The 18,331-nt window shown below is 36.9% G+C and overlaps 2 protein-coding genes across 2 annotated transcripts in view; both read right to left on the bottom strand.

The window, feature by feature from the left end:
• The window catches only part of LOC128207130 (helicase with zinc finger domain 2-like), a 103,174-nt gene that overhangs the window by 324 nt on the left and 84,519 nt on the right, over positions 1 to 18,331 (bottom strand). Inside the window, exons 30-33 of the mRNA XM_052909925.1 lie at positions 2,418 to 2,503; positions 1,458 to 1,718; positions 833 to 1,046; positions 43 to 219 (exon numbers count right to left, since the gene is read on the bottom strand). Of these exons, the coding sequence (XP_052765885.1) occupies positions 87 to 219; positions 833 to 1,046; positions 1,458 to 1,718; positions 2,418 to 2,503 (694 nt within the window). The 3' untranslated portion in view covers positions 43 to 86. The remainder of the gene's footprint in view (positions 1 to 42; positions 220 to 832; positions 1,047 to 1,457; positions 1,719 to 2,417; positions 2,504 to 18,331) is intronic.
• On the bottom strand, positions 15,290 to 17,823 carry LOC128207156 (uncharacterized). The gene is made up of 2 exons (XM_052909936.1): positions 16,574 to 17,823; positions 15,290 to 15,895 (listed from the first exon to the last, which is right to left on the bottom strand). The coding sequence occupies exons 1-2, from the start codon at positions 17,764 to 17,766 to the stop codon at positions 15,820 to 15,822; spliced, it is 1,269 nt and encodes a 422-aa protein (XP_052765896.1). The 5' UTR covers positions 17,767 to 17,823; the 3' UTR covers positions 15,290 to 15,819.

Below are 18,331 nucleotides of genomic sequence, written 5' to 3'. Positions count from 1 at the left end.
AAAAAACTTAAGCAATTTGATCTTTTGTCTGAAATCACTTACCTGTTGTACATGAGTTACGGACGAGATTTTCAGCTGAGCGGAAGTTATGCATGTACACAGTATAATCTCAGCCTCGGCCAGTACTGCAGACTCTGCACGGGAAACAAGCTGTATATAATCCTCGAATTGGTCGTCTGCAATGTCGTCTGGGTACAGTGAGAACAGACCTTCATACTCCTGAAAGTTAAAAAAACAACAACTTACAATAGTAATGTGAAATAGTCATAATTCTAGTGATTGCTTAAATCACTGCAGTAAATGTACAAAAATGATGACATTTGCCAAAATTAAGAACATTTGAATTATTTTCCAAGAATAAAATAAATTAAGACTTCTTAAAGCACAGATTGAATGTTTTGAAAACTTTTTTATTCTTCGTCTTGGAACCAGCCATTTTTTTGGCCAAAAATCCATGGAAAGCAGTTATAAGACTGCGCACAAAAAAAAGATCACAGATTATTATATTCTAGTTTAAAAATTGATGTTTTATGCATTTTTTTTAAACTGTTAGTAACGGTTTAAGCCATAAAAAAAATATTTTCGAATGGAAATATTAAAATCTACTATCTGATTTTTTGTCAGCAATCTTATGTCATAGATTTGCAGATATTTACGCAAAAACTTGCTCTTTCCAAGACAAAAAAAAAAGTTGTAAAAATGGCATTTCTGTGAGAGTGCAGCTTTAAAAAAACCAAACTTGTTTCTGTCAAATTACTTTCAACAAATTATTTGCTCAAAATGCAGCTCAAGCAAGCGAAAAGTTTCAGCACAAAGAAACATTCTCACTTACTTTAAGCCTTTTGCAGTAGGGAGAATTACTTCCCCTAATGAGTTCATACAGAGACAGGGAAGAGTAGTGGTTCTTGATTTGACTGATTTCCTGGTCAGCAAATGTACTTGTAGATCGGGATACAACCCTTGGGGGGGATGGAGGACCCTCTCCACATCGGGGCTGTAAACCCGCACAACACGCGGAGAGCTGCTGTTCAGAGACATGAAGTAACCTGTAATCAAGGTAAGTCCAAATGAATGGTACATTTTTTATTCATAAAGTAATATTGAAAGTTGTTTTTTTTAAGTCTTTTATTAACACTTCTGCTTCCAGTAAATATGACAATGATCTTACTTTGCAAAAGTAAACAGTAAAGAGACTTTCTCAAGTGTGTTCAGGTAAGAAGAATATTTTATATGTTTGTGTTTGAAGGTGGATAAAAAACTAATGAACAATAGTAAGTTGTAGTCTAAAGTTAAAAAAAAAGATTAATTGTTCATAAATATTTTGAAAAGGTTGCAGCATAGGCATTAGTTTTCTGATTAGTGTTATCTACGCAATTAACCGTTGAATGATTTTAAGCTTGAAATTACAAAATTCTGTTCATATGACTATTTCGTTGTTTTTGCAGTTTTAAACTCACCATTAACCAAATCAACCCCAGCCTCGGTAGGGGCACACACCAGCACTTGAAGCCTGCCCCTGGCCTGGAGAGCCTGATTTCTTTGGGCAAACATGTAGCCCAGTTTGGCGGCCATCATGGATTTCCCGGAGCCCACGCATCCCTGAATCACACACAGGGGCTGGGCAAGGGCGTGCTTAAGGGCTTCTTCTTGCTGTTGATTTGGAACATGAAGGATTTGTCTCGATGACTGCATTAGCTGGTCTACATCAGCGTATTGAGCTGAAATTAAAACATTTGATTATGTATTGAAATAAAACATAGATATTCATTGAAGCTAGAGCTATCATCACTAGTAAATTTTGAATGGAAAAAAATGCACAAAAACTACGACAGAAGCATGTGTTATAAGCAATGTAATACATTAGCAAGAAAGATTCAATGCTTTGTACACAAAGATGTCAATTTCAAGTAAATTTTTGACAATTTTCTTTTTTACTTGAAATTGTAACATTTAGTGTCATGCCCCTTTAAGGGTATTGCTTGATTGCTCATATGTAAAATAAATGACTGGAATAAAATTATTTGAAAAAATATTGCAGTTTGTAACTTTATTCTTTATTTCAAATGAAAAAAGGTAGTGAAATGACCAATTTTGTTTCAAGGCCAAAAAAGCTTGTTTGTAATATTTTTGGTAGGAGATTTACATATTCTGAAATGATAAAGATACAAAAATAACATGGGATCACCAGGCTTCCAAAATTCACTTAAATTGTTTATCAGATTAATCTTAAAACCGAAGCAAAATATATATTTACCAAGGTTTGTCAATACTAATTTAAATGTGGTCTCAAATATTTCAAACCTCAAACAAAAGGCCAAAAACCAAAAAAAGTTGAGAACAAAGACCTTGTGAAATAAAATCATTTTATAATACCGGAAGTAGAAAAACCAGATAACAATTATTCACTCTGAACTTACCGGCCACACTTGGAGTCTGCCTTAGGGCAACATCTGTAGCTAGTTGTGAAGCATTTTCAAGATTCTTTAGTCCATACATCACCATCCTGTTCAGAAAAGAAATTTGATTAGAAATACATTAGTTAAGTTTTTGCTCGACTTCACTTTCATTCCAATTAAAGCACCATTTCCACTAAATGCAAGTCTTAAGATAGAAACATAATTACTGCTTCAATTCTTATATGCACATGAATGATGAACAGCGCTTTTATTTCCCAGTGCTCTGACAGTAAAATCTACCAGTAATACCATTTACCGTAAATGACTGGGTATAAGACGATAGGGGGTATTAGACGCAGGGAAAAAAATCGGTGAAAAATCCGAGGAAAAAACTTTTAATCTATGTTTTTGGTTAAAAGACGCATAGAAAAAATGTCAAAATCGTCCGGCATTTTCAGCCACCATGTTTGTTGACAGTGACAAAAAAATGTTTTTTCGTAAAAATGGCGATGGTTATCTTTAAAACCATACAACCATACTGTCGAGAATGAAAAGTTATGTTATGCAAAAAATATTTTGACAGTGCCCAAATTTGCTTTTTTATATGTAAGTTTGATTATTGTTTAATTCAATTTATTATTCAAAATAATATTGAATACCGTAATTCACAAGAGGTCGGACACCATAAATTAATTATTTTTTTTCACTCTCCGAATACATAGAAAATTATCATTTTTACATTTTATTTACATGTTTGTTTAACCTGCCTTTTTTCTTCATGTTTGCTTTTTACCACTTATTAATTTATCCGTAGTAATCAATTGTCATAAACTTATTTATTACGCCTATAAGTGTAAATCCTTCATGAAGTTAATTAAAACACCATTTTATCCATGCACTGAACTGAATAAACACATTCTATCGGCTTCAGATCAAAGAGTCACACTGTGTGACGTCACATAACTTACAGTTATACCCACGAGGATCTCGTGGAGAGCATGGACATTGCTATGCAGGATTAATGTATAACTGTACGATTATTGCTTCATATAGTCTATAAGTGTGGTACAAGTTTGAAAGCTTATTGGTAGATCGTTTTACAAACATGCCATGTCGATGTTTTCTTAATCCCTTGATTGCCCTTGTTGTTTGTTTAATCCTCAAATAAATATATCACACTTCCTTTTCAACAGGCAATAAATCGTTTAGGATGGGTAGTAACTAATTAAATTGTCACAGTGGTGTATACGGTTAGGTAATCTAGCCAGGCAGTGTAAAGATAAAAATCAATAATCTTCGTCTGTGAAACTTGGTAACTATGAAAGTTATGATTGATGTCCTTTGGGTGTCCGAAAATTAGGTACGCAAAATAAATTATTTTGGGAAATAATTATGGGTGTCCAAATATTTAGAGTGTCCGAACTCTTAGGTGAATTACGGTAACTTTAATCGAAAAATATTTTTGTTGAAATTATAAACGTCTTACGATATACCGTATCCCGATCTTCAACTGCCGTTTTAACCCTTATATACTCGATCAATATGACGCGAGTAACATCCCTTTCTACATAAATCTAAACAAACTCTCGGCTTGAAATTGACCTCAGAAAAAAAGTTCAAAAAATTGTTACTGGGTATTATACGCAGGCATTTTTTTGCATCAAAATCTGAGGGAAAAAAGTGCGTCTAATACCCAGTCATTTACGGTAACCCAAATTGGGCTCCTGTTTCGTTCACTGTTCAAAGGCGGTTGTCCCAAAATGTATTTGTAAAGATATTTTGATGGTTGTTTAGTCTGTCTGTGTTGTTTTGTGACGTATGTGTGTTTCTGGCTGAGTGTTTGCTCAGCCTTTACAATGGGCCTTAAAGCAAGTTTAAATATTGAGCTACTGGACTTGTAGTTTCCATTGCATTTCTTAAATCAGTCTTTAATCAATAATAAATTCCTATGATTCAAGTTATTTGAAGCAGTTTGAGGTTCTTTTCAAAGGTATTTTTTCCATAACTATGCTGAGAATGAAAATGGAAAGTACAACGCGAGCCATGAAGTCAATATTTAAGAGTGAAAATTTCAGCTCAATGTGAATCAAGTGTTGCAAACTATATACAAACAAATGACTTGCAAAATGAAATAAACATTGCCTTAACTGACCGATAATAATATTTATTTCGAAATATTCTGTATATTAGAACTAAAACTACTAACAAGAGGGCCAAATGGCCCTGAATCGCTCACCTGTCATATATTGCACATTCTTCCATTATATACAAATATTGAAAACCTAAGCCTATGAACACGGGGCTTGGCCAATTTTGACCCCAGGGCTAAAGTTTGAACAATCTTAATAGTGGTCCGATAAACGATGCTTCATACCAAATATCTAAGGCCTTCGCCTTTTAGTTTCGGAGAAGAAGATTTTTTAAGTTTTCATCATATACATATATAAGGAAACCCATGACCGCCCGGGTGGGGCCATTTTTTGACCCCAGGGCCAAAGATTGAACAATATTGGTACAAGTCAACAAGATGATATATCATGCCAAATATCTAAGCTCTTGTCACTACTTGATTTTACGTGTATATCTATATATGTATAGTTGTTATTAATTGTTGTATGTGGCCCATATTGAAAATTGGTATGTGTACTAAATATGTTATCCAGTTTACATTAAGACATTACTTGTCTTTGTGAGTTCGGAGAAGATTTTTTAAGTTTTCACTATAACACATATAGAGAAAACCCATCAGCCCCAGGGTGTGGCCAATTTTGACCCCAGGGCCATCATTTGAACAAACTTTGTAGAGGTCCACTAGACGATGAATCATGCCAAATATCTAAGCTCTAAGCAACGTAAGTTCAGAGGAGATGATTTTTGAAGTTTTCACTATAAACATAAAGAGAAAACCCATGACCCCCCAAGGGGGCGGAGCCAATTTTGACCCCAAGGCCATAATTTGAACAATCTTTGTAGAGGTCCACTAGACGATGAATCATGCCAAATATCTAAGCTCTAGGCCAAGGAAGTTCAGAGGAGAAGATTTTTGAAGTTTTAACTATAAACATATAGAGAATACCCTAACCCCCCGGGGCGGGGCCAATTTTGACCCCAAGGCCATAATTTGAACAATCTTTGTAGAGGTCCACTAGACGATGAATCATGCCAAATATCTAAGCTCTAGTCCAAGTAAGTTCAGAGGAGATTTTTGATTTTTTTTACTATAAACATATAGAGAAAACCCATGACCCCCCAGGGGCGGGGCCAATTTTGACCCCAGGGCCATAATTTGAACAATCTTTGTAGAGGTCCACTAGATGATGAATCATGCCAAATATCTAAGCTGTAGTCCAAGTAAGTTAAGAGGAGAAGATTTTTGAAGTTTTAACTATAAACATATCAAGTATACCCATGACCCCCCGGGGCGTGGCCAATTTTGACCCCAAGGCCATAATTTGAACAATCTTTGTAGAGGTCCACTAGACGATGAATCATGCCAAATATCTAAGCTCTAGTCCAAGTAAGTTCAAAGGAGAAGATTTTTGAAGTTTTAACTATAAACATATCAAGTATACCCATGACCCCCCGGGGCGGGGCCAATTTTGACCCCAAGGCCATAATTTGAACAATCTTTGTAAAGGTCCACTAGACGATGAATCATGCCAAATATCTAAGCTCTAGTCCAAGTAAGTTCAAAGGAGAAGATTTTTGAAGTTTTCACTATAAACATATAGAGAAAACCCATGACACCGGGGCGGGGCCAATTTTGACCCAAGGGCCATAATTTGAACAAACTTTGTAGAGGTCCACTAGACGATGAATCATGCCAAATATCTAAGCTCTAGTCCAAGTAAGTTTAGAGGAGAAGATTTTTGAAGTTTTAGCTATAAACATATCAAGTATACCCATGACCCCCCGGGGCGGGGCCAATTTTGACCCCAAGGCCATAATTTGAACAAACTTTGTAGAGGTCCACTAGACGATGAATCATGCCAAATATCTAAGCTCTAGTCCAAGTAAGTTCAAAGGAGAAGATTTTTGAAGTTTTAACTATAAACATATCAAGTATACCCATGACCCCCCGGGGCGGGGCCAATTTTGACCCGAAGGCCATAATTTGAACAATCTTTGTAGAGGTCCACTAGACGATGAATCATGCCAAATATCTAAGCTCTAGTCCAAGTAAGTTCAAAGGAGAAGATTTTTGAAGTTTTCACTATAAACATATAGAGAAAACCCATGTCCCCGGGGCGGGGTCAATTTTGACCCCAAGGCCATAATTTGAACAATCTATGTAAAGGTCTACTAGACAATGAATCATGCCAAATATCTAAGCTCTAGTCCAGGTAAGTTCAGAGGAGAGGATTTTTTGAAGTTTTAACTCTAAACATATAGAGAAAATCCATGACCCCCCGGGGCGGGGCCAATTTTGACCCCAAGGGCCATAATTTGAACAAACTTTGTAGAGGTCCACTAGACGATGAATCATGCCAAATATCTAAGCTCTAATCCAAGTAAGTTCAGAGGAGAAGATTTTTTAAGTTTTAACTCTAAACATATAGAGAAAACCCATGACTCCCCGGGGCGGGGCCAATTTTGACCCCAGGGCCATAATTTGAACAATCTTTGTAGAGGTCCACTAGACGATGAATCATGCCAAATATCTAAGCTCTAGGCCAAGGAAGTTCAGAGAAGAAGATTTTTGAAGTTTTCACTATAAACATATAGAGAAAACCCATGACCCCCCGGGGCGGGGCCAATTTTGACCCCAAGGCCATAATTTGAACAATCTTTGTAAAGGTCCACTAGACGATGAATCATGCCAAATATCTAAGCTCTAGTCCAAGTAAGTTCAGAGGAGAAGATTTTTGAAGTTTTAACTCTAAACATATAGAGAATACCCATGACCCCCCGGGGCGGGGTTAATTTTGACCCCAGGGCCATAATTTGAACAAACTTTGTAGAGGTCCACTAGACGATGAATCATGCCAAATATCTAAGCTCTAGGCCAAGTAAGTTCAGAGGAGAAGATTTTTTAAGTTTTCACTATAAACATATAGAGAAAACCCATGACCCCCCGGGGCGGGGCCAATTTTGACCCAAGGGCCATAATTTGAACAAACTTTGTAGAGGTCCACTAGACGATGAACCATGCCAAATATCTAAGCTCTAGGCCAAGTAAGTTCAGAGGAGAAGATTTTTTAAGGTTTTCACTATAAACATAAAGAGAAAACCCATGACCCCCCGGGGCGGGGCCAATTTTGACCCCAGGGCCATAATTTAAACAAACTTTGTAGAGGTCCACTAGACGATGAATCATGCTAAATATCTAAGCTCTAGGCCAAGTAAGTTCAGAGGAGAAGATTTTTTAAGTTTTCACTATAAACATATGGAGAAAACCCATGACCCCCCGGGGCGGGGCCAATTTTGACCCCAGGGCCATAATTTGAACAATCTTGGTAGAGGACCATTTGGTGATCCTACCTACCATATATCAACGGCCTAAGCCTTGTGGTTTGGGAGAAGAAGATTTTTAAAGTTTTTCCTTTTGTTTGCCATGGCAACCAGAGTTCTGCATGGAATTGAATCTTTGAACAACTTTGATAGAAGACCACCCAAGGAACATCTCTATGAAGTTTTATTAATATTGGCCCAGCGGTTAAGGAGGAGATGTCTTTTAAGTAAATTGTTGACGGACGACGCACGACGCACGCTGCACGACGGACGCCGGACAAAAGGCGATCACAAAAGCTCACCATGTCACAAAGTGACAGGTGAGCTAAAAATATAAATTCGAAACTTTGATCATGGGATACAAGTGTTGACAAGATGACCCCATTTTTATGTAAATGTCGGGTAAAATAAAATCTCTACCTCAGAAAACACAATCTTGAAGAACCTCTCTAGCAGCGGATTTCGTTTCTTCTGTGTAAACGCCTGCATGTAGATGTGTTTTTCCTTTGCTTCATGGCAGTCCACAACATCTTCATGATCAGTAACGGCCTGTTTCAGGGACTGTATAAACTCTCGACGCTGGCTCTCATTTGTCATTTGGATGACCTAGAACATTAAAAAGGTGAACTCTTGTCATGAATTTACCGTTCAAGACAAAGTCATTTATTTTAACAGTTAATTCGGCACAATACAGATGCAGATCCAGCATGTGACGTTTCCTTACTTTGGGAACACTCAAAGAACTTCTGGCTCTAAACTTGGCAAGGCAGGAAAAAGTGACCTCCACCATGAAAACGTTTTGTTATTCTAGTCTAAAATGGTACATGTTGGTGTAATTTATGCATACTTTTTCTACCATATTGACACGAAATGTTCACTTGAATCCGCTAGTGCAATAAGCAAGCCGTATTTCCTTTCCTTTTCATATTAACCAGTGTTACTTCATATCAATCTGCCGCGCAATATTCAACTGCAACTGCAAGTCTGAAGCACACATCATTTAACAACCATATAAAATCTTAACTAGTGTTACTTTGCGACTTCCGGAGCGAAGCTTACACCAGTTTTAAACCATATCAAAGAAATATTTTAGATTGAATGTTTCAATATGGTTACTCACAAAGTCATATTCCTTGGGTATGCGGATCATGACAACATTACGTTTCTTGTTATCACTTAACAAACAGTGGACATGCTTCAGATGAAGTTTATGGAACGGATCAGCTTTCCTGGAAAAATATACATCTTAAAAATAACACATCAACATAAATATTGCATAGCAATCGTATTAATGAGTTCAAATTGTAAACAAATGTCAAGTACCTGTGTTTGGCTTAGTTCATTTATCAACTTTTAACCCTCACCCTCACTAACATTGGAAGGGTAAGGAAAGCTGAAGCCAGACAGCAAGGAAAACACATTATCTAGAACTGATTGCGTCGATGATTGGCAGCCAGACACCAAGGAAAACACATTATCTAGAACTGATTGCGCCAATGACTGGCAGCCAGACACCAAGGAAAACACATTATCTAGAACTGATTGCGCCAATGACTGGCAGCCAGACAGCAAGGAAAACACATTATCTAGAACTGATTGCGCCAATGACTGGCAGCCAGACACCAAGGAAAACACATTATCTAGAACTGATTGTGCCAATGACTGGCAGCCAGACACCAAGGAAAACACATTATCTAGAACTGATTGCGCCAATGACTGGCAGGCAGACACCAAGGAAAACACATTATCTAGAACTGATTGCGTTGATGACTGGCAGCCAGACAGCAAGGAAAACACATTATCTAGAACGAACTGATTGCGTTGATGCCATCTGAAACGCAATGCTAAACCGAAATTTACATAGTAAATGTTAACTAATATAACTTGTTTCTGCTTTCAGAATTCAACTTTAAGTAAGGGCAAACTATCATCTTTCATTATTGCAATAATTATTCAAACCACTAGCGAGAATTACCACTAGCCAATGAGATGATTTAAATGACTTTTATAACTTTATGAAAACAACTAATTATGAGACTCTAAGTAAGTTGTCTTTCTATGTATATCATCTTCTTTTAGAAATTAACAATTAAAAGGAAACACTCATGTTTGGATGTATGCTTAAATTCCTTTTTGTTTTACACAAATTGTATATTATTTGTTTTATTATGTATGTCACGTACTTTGGGCCGGTGGCCTTTGATTACTTAAAGACTTGACTTGACTTGACTTAACTTGACTTGAGTGATTCATATCAGCCTCTAACTGTCTTCACAATCAAACTAAACTAAAAAGTATAAACTAACTGAGGATCGAGGCCTATCAGGAATACGGACAACCACACGACAAAATATCCACCTACCTTTCAAATTGATGACCTCCAGCTTACGCTTGGGACGGACCCGCACGATGACCAACCTGCTCTCCTCCATGCCTTGCCACTCTGTTCCTCTATGTTGAGACAATGCACCCGTGTTAAACAATCAGATTTAAATCATATCCTGAATATATATCCTAAGTTTCCGATCAACTTGCAAAGAATATGTTATTGTTGCTAACTTTTTAATTAGTATGGTTCCAATCTACATGATTAAACATTTTACACACCATCCTTTTTGTATCAATTATTTTGGACAATACAGGGTCAATGTGTGACTTGCTTTTGAGAACTTTGACGTTACGCCCATAAAAACGCTACAACCGTATCAAATAATAAGATTTAATTTATAACCTAATTATTTATGTTGTGTGAAAGTACCAATGCTAAGTTACCGATTTCCTCGCAACATTCGCTTATTTGTGCCAAAAGTTTAATGATTGTGCTTACAATCTAAATAATAAAATACTTTACAGACTAGCAGTTTGTATAAATCAATTTTGATAATACAGAGTCAAAGGGTGACTTGCTCCACGAATATTAAACATGTCGTAGTTTATAAACATTTTTAGCAACTGTCTTCTTTAAATTCTCCGATAACCTTAAATTTCATTTCAGAAGTGAAAATAGAGAATAATGAAATATATACTTTAATATATCATATCCAAAATCGTAATTGAGAAAACAAATTTTCAGACGAGCACAGCTGATGCCATGATGATTTTCAATATAAGTTTGGCACTCCATGAATATTATAACTGCAGGAAGTCACAAAATCAAACTTTGTTGCTTCGTGAACAACGGAATCGTCACAAAAACCTTGCGAGATGATTTTCAGCTTTGCAACATGGTCGTTTATAATCTATAAGTAAGACAACCAGAGCCAATCTGGACTTAAAATGCTGACGATGCATGTATGAACATCTCCTGTAGCTAATGACAAGTTGACCATTCAATCCAATGATGCTCAGAAATAGCCCAGACAAGTGAAGCAATAAAAATGGATGAAGCAGTGACTTTATGCTTCACAAATTCTTCATGGAGCATCATTAACATATAACTGATTATTATAAAATGATACTCTTCTTAGTCCAGAGTCCCTAGAGCTGCTAAGCCATCACACACACTGCAATGCCACAGGCTGGTTGTCGGTCACTGGTCACACACCTGGAGATGCCACCAGTTTTACTTGTTTATTTAAAGAATTAAATTATGCAAATCCTGTTGAAAATGCAAACATAAAATTTATTATTAAACATTATGAAAAATTAACAAGGGCACGGACCTATAACAAGGGGCATAACTCAAAAACTGTTAACAGTTATTGGCCTGGCCATACATCTTGCATGTTGTCTCTGGCTTCACAAAAGTGGACAAAATTTCATCGGAATATTTTGAATGTTTTTCAGCTATGGCCAACAGGTTAAATGAGGTTTCCAGCGGTGACAACACCAAGCTATGAAAATAACTAGATTTTACATCAAAACACAGACAAGGTTTCAAGAGTTAAAAACACATGAGCGCCTGGATTGGCTAGAATATTAACGTTGTGCATGGGTAAAACCAGCCACCTGGTAGCTCAATCATTCTAGTGCTTTGCTAGAAGCCTCACTAATATTCCAGCAGTGTGTCAGCTCCGCTCCAACCACACTTTTATGATCTGTTTTATTTTCAACATATTTTGGCAATGACACAAGGCCGTGACAATTCCTTGATTTTTCATCAAAACACAGACATGTCCAGAATAAAGGGCACGAGTAACTAGACCGGCTTAAAATGTTAACAGAGTGTATGGGTTAAAACCAGAGTGTGTGGGTTAAAACCAGCCAGTCGGATACCTCAATCTCTCAAGGGTTGTGCTAGAAGCCACACGCCTGGTTAGCTCAGTTTGCAAGAATGCCTTGCTAGTGTTCTGGATGTCATGGGTTCAAGCTCCATACCGAGTACACTTATCCTTAAAGTTTACTTTAATGGTGTCAGCGGTCAATGGCAGTAGTGCCTCCATCAGCTGAAAAGATTAATAAGGGAGGAGTGTAGTGTGTGTGGGTATGTAAACAGTATAAGAACCAGCCAACCAGTAAGCTCAGATGGTTAGAGTGCCGTGCTAGTGTTCCAGCGGTCTTGGGTTCGAGCCTGTCACTGAGCCACTTTTCCTCCCAGTTGAGTTAAGCTCTGGTCCAATCACACTCTCGTCACAGCGTAGGTGAGTCCTAGAAAGCCGCAAAAGGAAACGGGCCCTGGGCTACATGTACACAGCCACGTGATCAGGGTGAAACAACAACACTTGTGTTTCTTTGGCATTGGAGCTCAACTTACGCCAGCTCTAGGACAGACGGACTACTGCACCATAAACGAAAACACCTACCGTAAAACGCGGTATCTTACGGAAATATTCGTCACATGCCGTCACGATCAAGCATTGACTATTTTTAACTAAGAGATGTAACTATTGTGTTTTCAACAGAGGTCAAACTATACTAAGTCTCCAAACGTCTTTTGTAAATCATCTACAGAGTGATTTCCCCTAGCTAGTAACAAAAAAAACTGTCATGTTTTGTAGAAATTGTAAGCTAAACTAGTTTAAATTAGTTAACACACATGTAGGAACTAGTTTTAAAAGCTTGTGAAGGCAGCTATATGTTATACTTTTGAATATTTCTCGGGTGGAAAAGCTTGTCCATGCGCACAGGCCGAAACACATCACATGCTCTTAAGTTAACAATGAAATCTATTCATGATTTCGAATTTATTCATTGACTAATTCTACAGAAAAATAATATAATTCTCTGGTAGGTCTCTTACCATACTGTTAAAATATGTTAATACTCCTGCAGCCATGGTTGACGCCCTAAAGCAAAAGTGGTTTCATTCGGTAAAGAAATACCTTGCTGTTGTAATAATGTTAAATACAAAATGAAAGTTCTTGCATTCTATTTTGATTGAATAACAACGTAATTGTCAGTTTGGCATTTTGCAATATTTCAAGGCTTAAAGATTTATAAGTTTATCATAAAAAATTAAATAATGAATTATCGTGTATTATGTCAAATATGTACACACTCAATATCTCGTTATACATGTGTGCAATCAAGCTTATTTTCTTTTCGACTCTTGAAATATTTTCAAAAATGAAAAAAAAGCCATCATATAAATGAAGATCAGATGGATTGCAAAAGAAGAATTGACTTAGACTTACTTAAGAAATTGATTTCACACAAAGACTTTTTTTCTTCAAAAAATCCACAAAAGGGCAGATTTCTTTCCGAAACCAGGTCGACATCACGGAACAGATATTATATTTTGGTATTTATATTCACAAGTTGTGATTCGTAATTTAGCTTGTAACACAGCTCTTAGTTACAATTGCAAGTATTGATTCAGTATTCAAAAAAATGAAATATGTAGAAAAAGTTAAAATGTTGTTGAACACTAGCGGATTTAAATAGAGCGTCAAGGCTTGCCGAAGTGTAAATCGGTCCCAGTTTAGCTGTATACAGTTTTTCAGTCTCTCATTTTCTTGAGGTGCGGTATTCGACTCACGAACATTTATGATGACAGTCAAAAGCAAACTGTTTTAGTTCACAGCCACTAATGCACCAGTAAATTGTAACCACGGCCCCTCCAGGTCCCCAGGTCCGGGGAAAAGCGGGGTCTTTGACTTTCGGCCCAGCCAAACCCGGGTAAAACCCCCGCCCTGCGGAGACGTACTGATGGTAAAATCCCCGCCCAAAGCCCCCGCACCCCAGGGAGCCTTAGTAAAGCACATTCCCCTCTATAGTTGGCGTGAATAAAAAAAAAACATCGCATTCACCCGGCACTGCGGGGGCACCGGGAAGGTAAAATCACCATTTCCCCGGCTCTCCGCGGTATATCCCCGGACATTGGGGGGCCGTGGTTACAAGTGACTGGTGCATAAACGTCAGATCCACCACTTAACGGTAGTGCAAAGAAAGTGAGCTGTCGACACTTCCGTGGTGCAGCTGTGCCCTGTGTTGACTTTTACACATCTGATATATGATTTAGATTTTATTTGATATTTTTATTAAAAGGACATATTCCAAAAATCGGATAATGTGGTACCGTGTAAGAACCCTTTAACTGCAGGTTGGCTTCAATTTCGTTTCTATAGTGTGCGAGCTGTGATGCCAGGAGATTTTTTCCCGGAACAAACTTGTGTTTATTTTGAGATCTGCTATATTTAGTGCTCACGCCGGAACACAACAAACTAATAAGCACTTTTTAAAAAGGAAATATGCACATATTAATAAAAGTGTTTGCGCTGTTGCTCTAGTGATGGCGCTGTCGAGTAGTGGTGGCGCTGTCGAATATGTTTTGCGCCCGAAGTAACTTAAAGGTTGACTTTTAACACATATCTTAATTTGCGAGAATAGTGTTCACAGGAGCTGTATGTCATTAGAAAATCATGCACTGATTTATTCCCGTGACGTTTGTGGCATACAAGTTGATACAGGTGTTATGGTAAAGGGTCATGTTAATTCAAGCCGCAAGCAAACTGGAAAACAACCTTCAGTGTCGTTCTACTTGTTCATTTATGCCAATCCTTTTTCAACAAAAAGTATAATGTTCTTAAAAATATTTAGTCTTATAGCATGCTTCAAGGTCCTAGCGTCTAAGCAGGTCGGCCAGTCGGATGTCCGCGGAAGACAGGTGGATAGCCCGAATCTCGAACATGCGGATACTCGCGAGATTGTTCATTTTTTGCATACATTGAAGAATCGTTGGTTCTACCAGAACATACCACATATAGCAACTTATTCTTTATCATAAAGGATAGATATATTTTCATGTCAAAGAAACTACGATGCAATCAATTTCGGTGTGAGCGGTTTGAGACCACATTTTTAGAATGTTCTATGAAACACTCTCCATTTTCACAAAAAGCACACCATCTTGAACAGAATCTTACCAACCACCTTGAATTGTGTTAGATATATACATATACACATACATACACCATTTTTAGCATAACCGGCTCTGTAATTCATAGCTTTATTCAGATTAACCTTAATTAACTTTTAAATTAAAGATGCACTCTTACTCCCAAATAAGATTTTCCAAACAATTAATACAATTGTTTTGATATACCAAAACGAATGAATCCATGATTTAAAATGGTTCTTATGAAGGATACCGAGTTTAATTCGAAAGAAATGAGCTTAAAACAAGGTATTTCTACCTTATGAGACGATAGTAGATCACAGTTCTTCACATCATTTAATATGTTTGTGTTTTCAGCTATTAAATACACGGTAACAACCTTGTTATCAGTAATTATTATTTTCTTATTTTCAATAAATGCATTATTTAATAAATAGTTTTATGTTTATCACTTAAAAATTATGTTTGTTATACATGTGTATGTATTGATTTTGAATAAGAGTTTCACTTTCGCGATAACAGTATGGTAACATTGACGAAATTTACCCGTAAGGTTTTGATAGTGGCATCCATGGAAATAATAATTCTTAGTCGAAATATGGCCATCAGTTGCTTTGCGTTTCAATTCCAAAATTGAATCTGCCCATGATACAGGCTATAGCAGTCGTGTTATTTGATAACTACTTTATTAATATTTTAAAATTGTTCGAGCATTATCGCTGCATCCTCGATAAGTAGATATTTCTGCCCGGATTGATAACACAATTCATTCCTGAAACACACCAAAGGCAATATATTATATAACATGAAAAATACGATATTGATAAGATTTGAAAGCAACTAATTGAATGTGATTGAACTATAATCTGAATAGAACTGTCGAAAAAATGAGAGAAATAAACACTCGAAACGATAAGTGGAGACCCGACTGTCCACAATACATAATACTGTTTTGTTTTACGACAACATCGCTTAAGCTGAGCATGACTCGTAAGTAAGACAAGTTCACGCCAATTCACTCTTTGAACATCAAACTGTTGCTCCATGATATATAAAATTATCTTTGGTCTCAAGAATACTACTGGGTAATTTTATCAAACTTAGCGATGAATGTACAAAAAAGAAAAAATTAACACATAAAAGAAATACGAACAGGATTTAATGCTTCTGTTATTTAGTGAAATGCACATTACCGAAAGCGGGGGGGGGGGAACATTCAGTATATCATCAAACCTTTGTAAGTCATTCGTTAAATGTATAGTTGTTTTGAAAATTTGAAATATGTGAAGTCTACACAGACGTTTTACGCAGAATCATAGAAAATCTATAACACAAATATATAAACGTTTCATGCATTTTGTTATTCATGAATTATAAAGTCACCAACATGAGGTTTTAACCAAATAATTTCTTAAAAAGTAAATATTAGTTTTAGTTGCACGATACTTACACAGAAAAGGTTTTGAGTTTAAAATTCGGCGGTCCAGCTTCAACTACAACTTCAAGACTCGAAGCACCAGTCAACTTGCAACTCAATAGCTCTACCGTTAGCGTCTGTTGTGATATTGGTAAAGCATAGAGTATCTCAACCAATGTGTTTCCGTCCATCTGTGTACCATTAAACGTTAAATAACGCAACGTGTGGCTCTGACGGAGTGATTTGAAAAGTATGGACTTGTCCCTCCTGGAAAGACTATCTACATCGGTTGTCAACTGCTCCAACAAAGAAAAATCTTTGATATGGTAAAGGCAGGCCACCATGTTTATTGATACATCTCGAACACAAAGCGATGTAAATTGTTTACGATGTTGTTTTCTTACTGGTTTTTGTCTGCATCCACAAACACTGTCGACCACGCAGGATTTTGTAGATATATTAATTTGTTGCAACGACGGTATACCGCAAAATAGGGTAGTTGCCTCTGTATGACTTATTTGATCGACATCAACATATAGATCATTTAATAACTTGCAGTCTATAGTTAGCTGTAAGATCTTCTTAACACTGTCCCATTTCTCCAGATGCAATTTTTTCAGCATACTTGCATGGTGAATCAAGTTCATGAAGCCCTTTGAAGACTGAACTTCGAGATATAATACCGTTTTCATGCTGTACTTTTTATGGGGCTCAAGATCATTATTTTTGCAACCGAAATCATGTTGTGTCTTCAAGTTTTTCAGGGAAACTGTCGTAATTGTTTCATTGTCGCATAAAAGCTGTGCAATTTCTGTATGAGTAAGACGAATATTGTCCAAGGAAAGATGCTCAATACTACTACATTTCGGGTTTCCAAATATTCTTACAACATCGCTTCGTGCGTACACATTTTTTAAGAGAATTGTTTTCACGTTCAATGCCTTCTCGATGTGAACCAATATTTGACTGCATGAATCCATTTGCAACATTTCTATATGCATTTCCTTTCCAAGCGCCGCTGGATTGGAACACTTGCAATCATCATCCTTTCGCGAATCAACCCGCACCAAGAACACTTCTTTTAAGCTTGGAATGTCACAAAGAAGATGACATATAATTGAATGTTGTAAGCGCATATCTTCGAGCTTTAATAAACGGAGCAATGGTGTCGGAGAACCCAATAAGTGGACAATATCTGACATCCAACTTATATGCACAAAATTCATCTGCTCTACAAATGGAAGTTCTTTTGTATGTCGCAGCACATTTTGCGTTTCTTTCAAATGCAACCCACTTACTGAACAGTTCGTTGGTATAGTCATTTTAACACCAGCATGATCAAGGCAATGCTCTGTTAATCTTTTTTGACATCCACATTCAGAATCCGTTTCACAGATTATACTTTCGGCTTGAAGAGATTCGCTGTATAGATGGATAGGCAGGGACAAAATCATTGCAGACTGTGTGTGGTTCAAACAAATATTCTTTATTGCGAAGTTATCTTTGGTGATGCCGATGAACGAGCTTTTCTTTTCACAATAACAAAGATACATAAAAAACTTAAACAAAAGCGGATTTCTTGCAAAGGATTTGACCTGTAACACCTGGTCTGCGTTCAAAATTCTACTCACAAAATTCCTTGCTTTGTGAGTGTCTGGAAATAATCGACATGCTATGTATTTTGCAAAGTTTGCAATATTTTCATAGTCCAAACCTTCAATTTGAATATGTATTGCGTTTTGAGGCAATTGTAGATGGTAAAATTGTTCTCTTGTCGACATTAAAACGTTA

Source organism: Mya arenaria, chromosome 2, assembly GCF_026914265.1.
Source record: "Mya arenaria isolate MELC-2E11 chromosome 2, ASM2691426v1".
In the NCBI taxonomy this organism is placed as follows: Eukaryota; Metazoa; Mollusca; class Bivalvia; order Myida; family Myidae; genus Mya; species Mya arenaria.
Note: the sequence above shows the minus strand (reverse complement) of the source record. Positions and strands in the feature narration are given on the sequence as shown.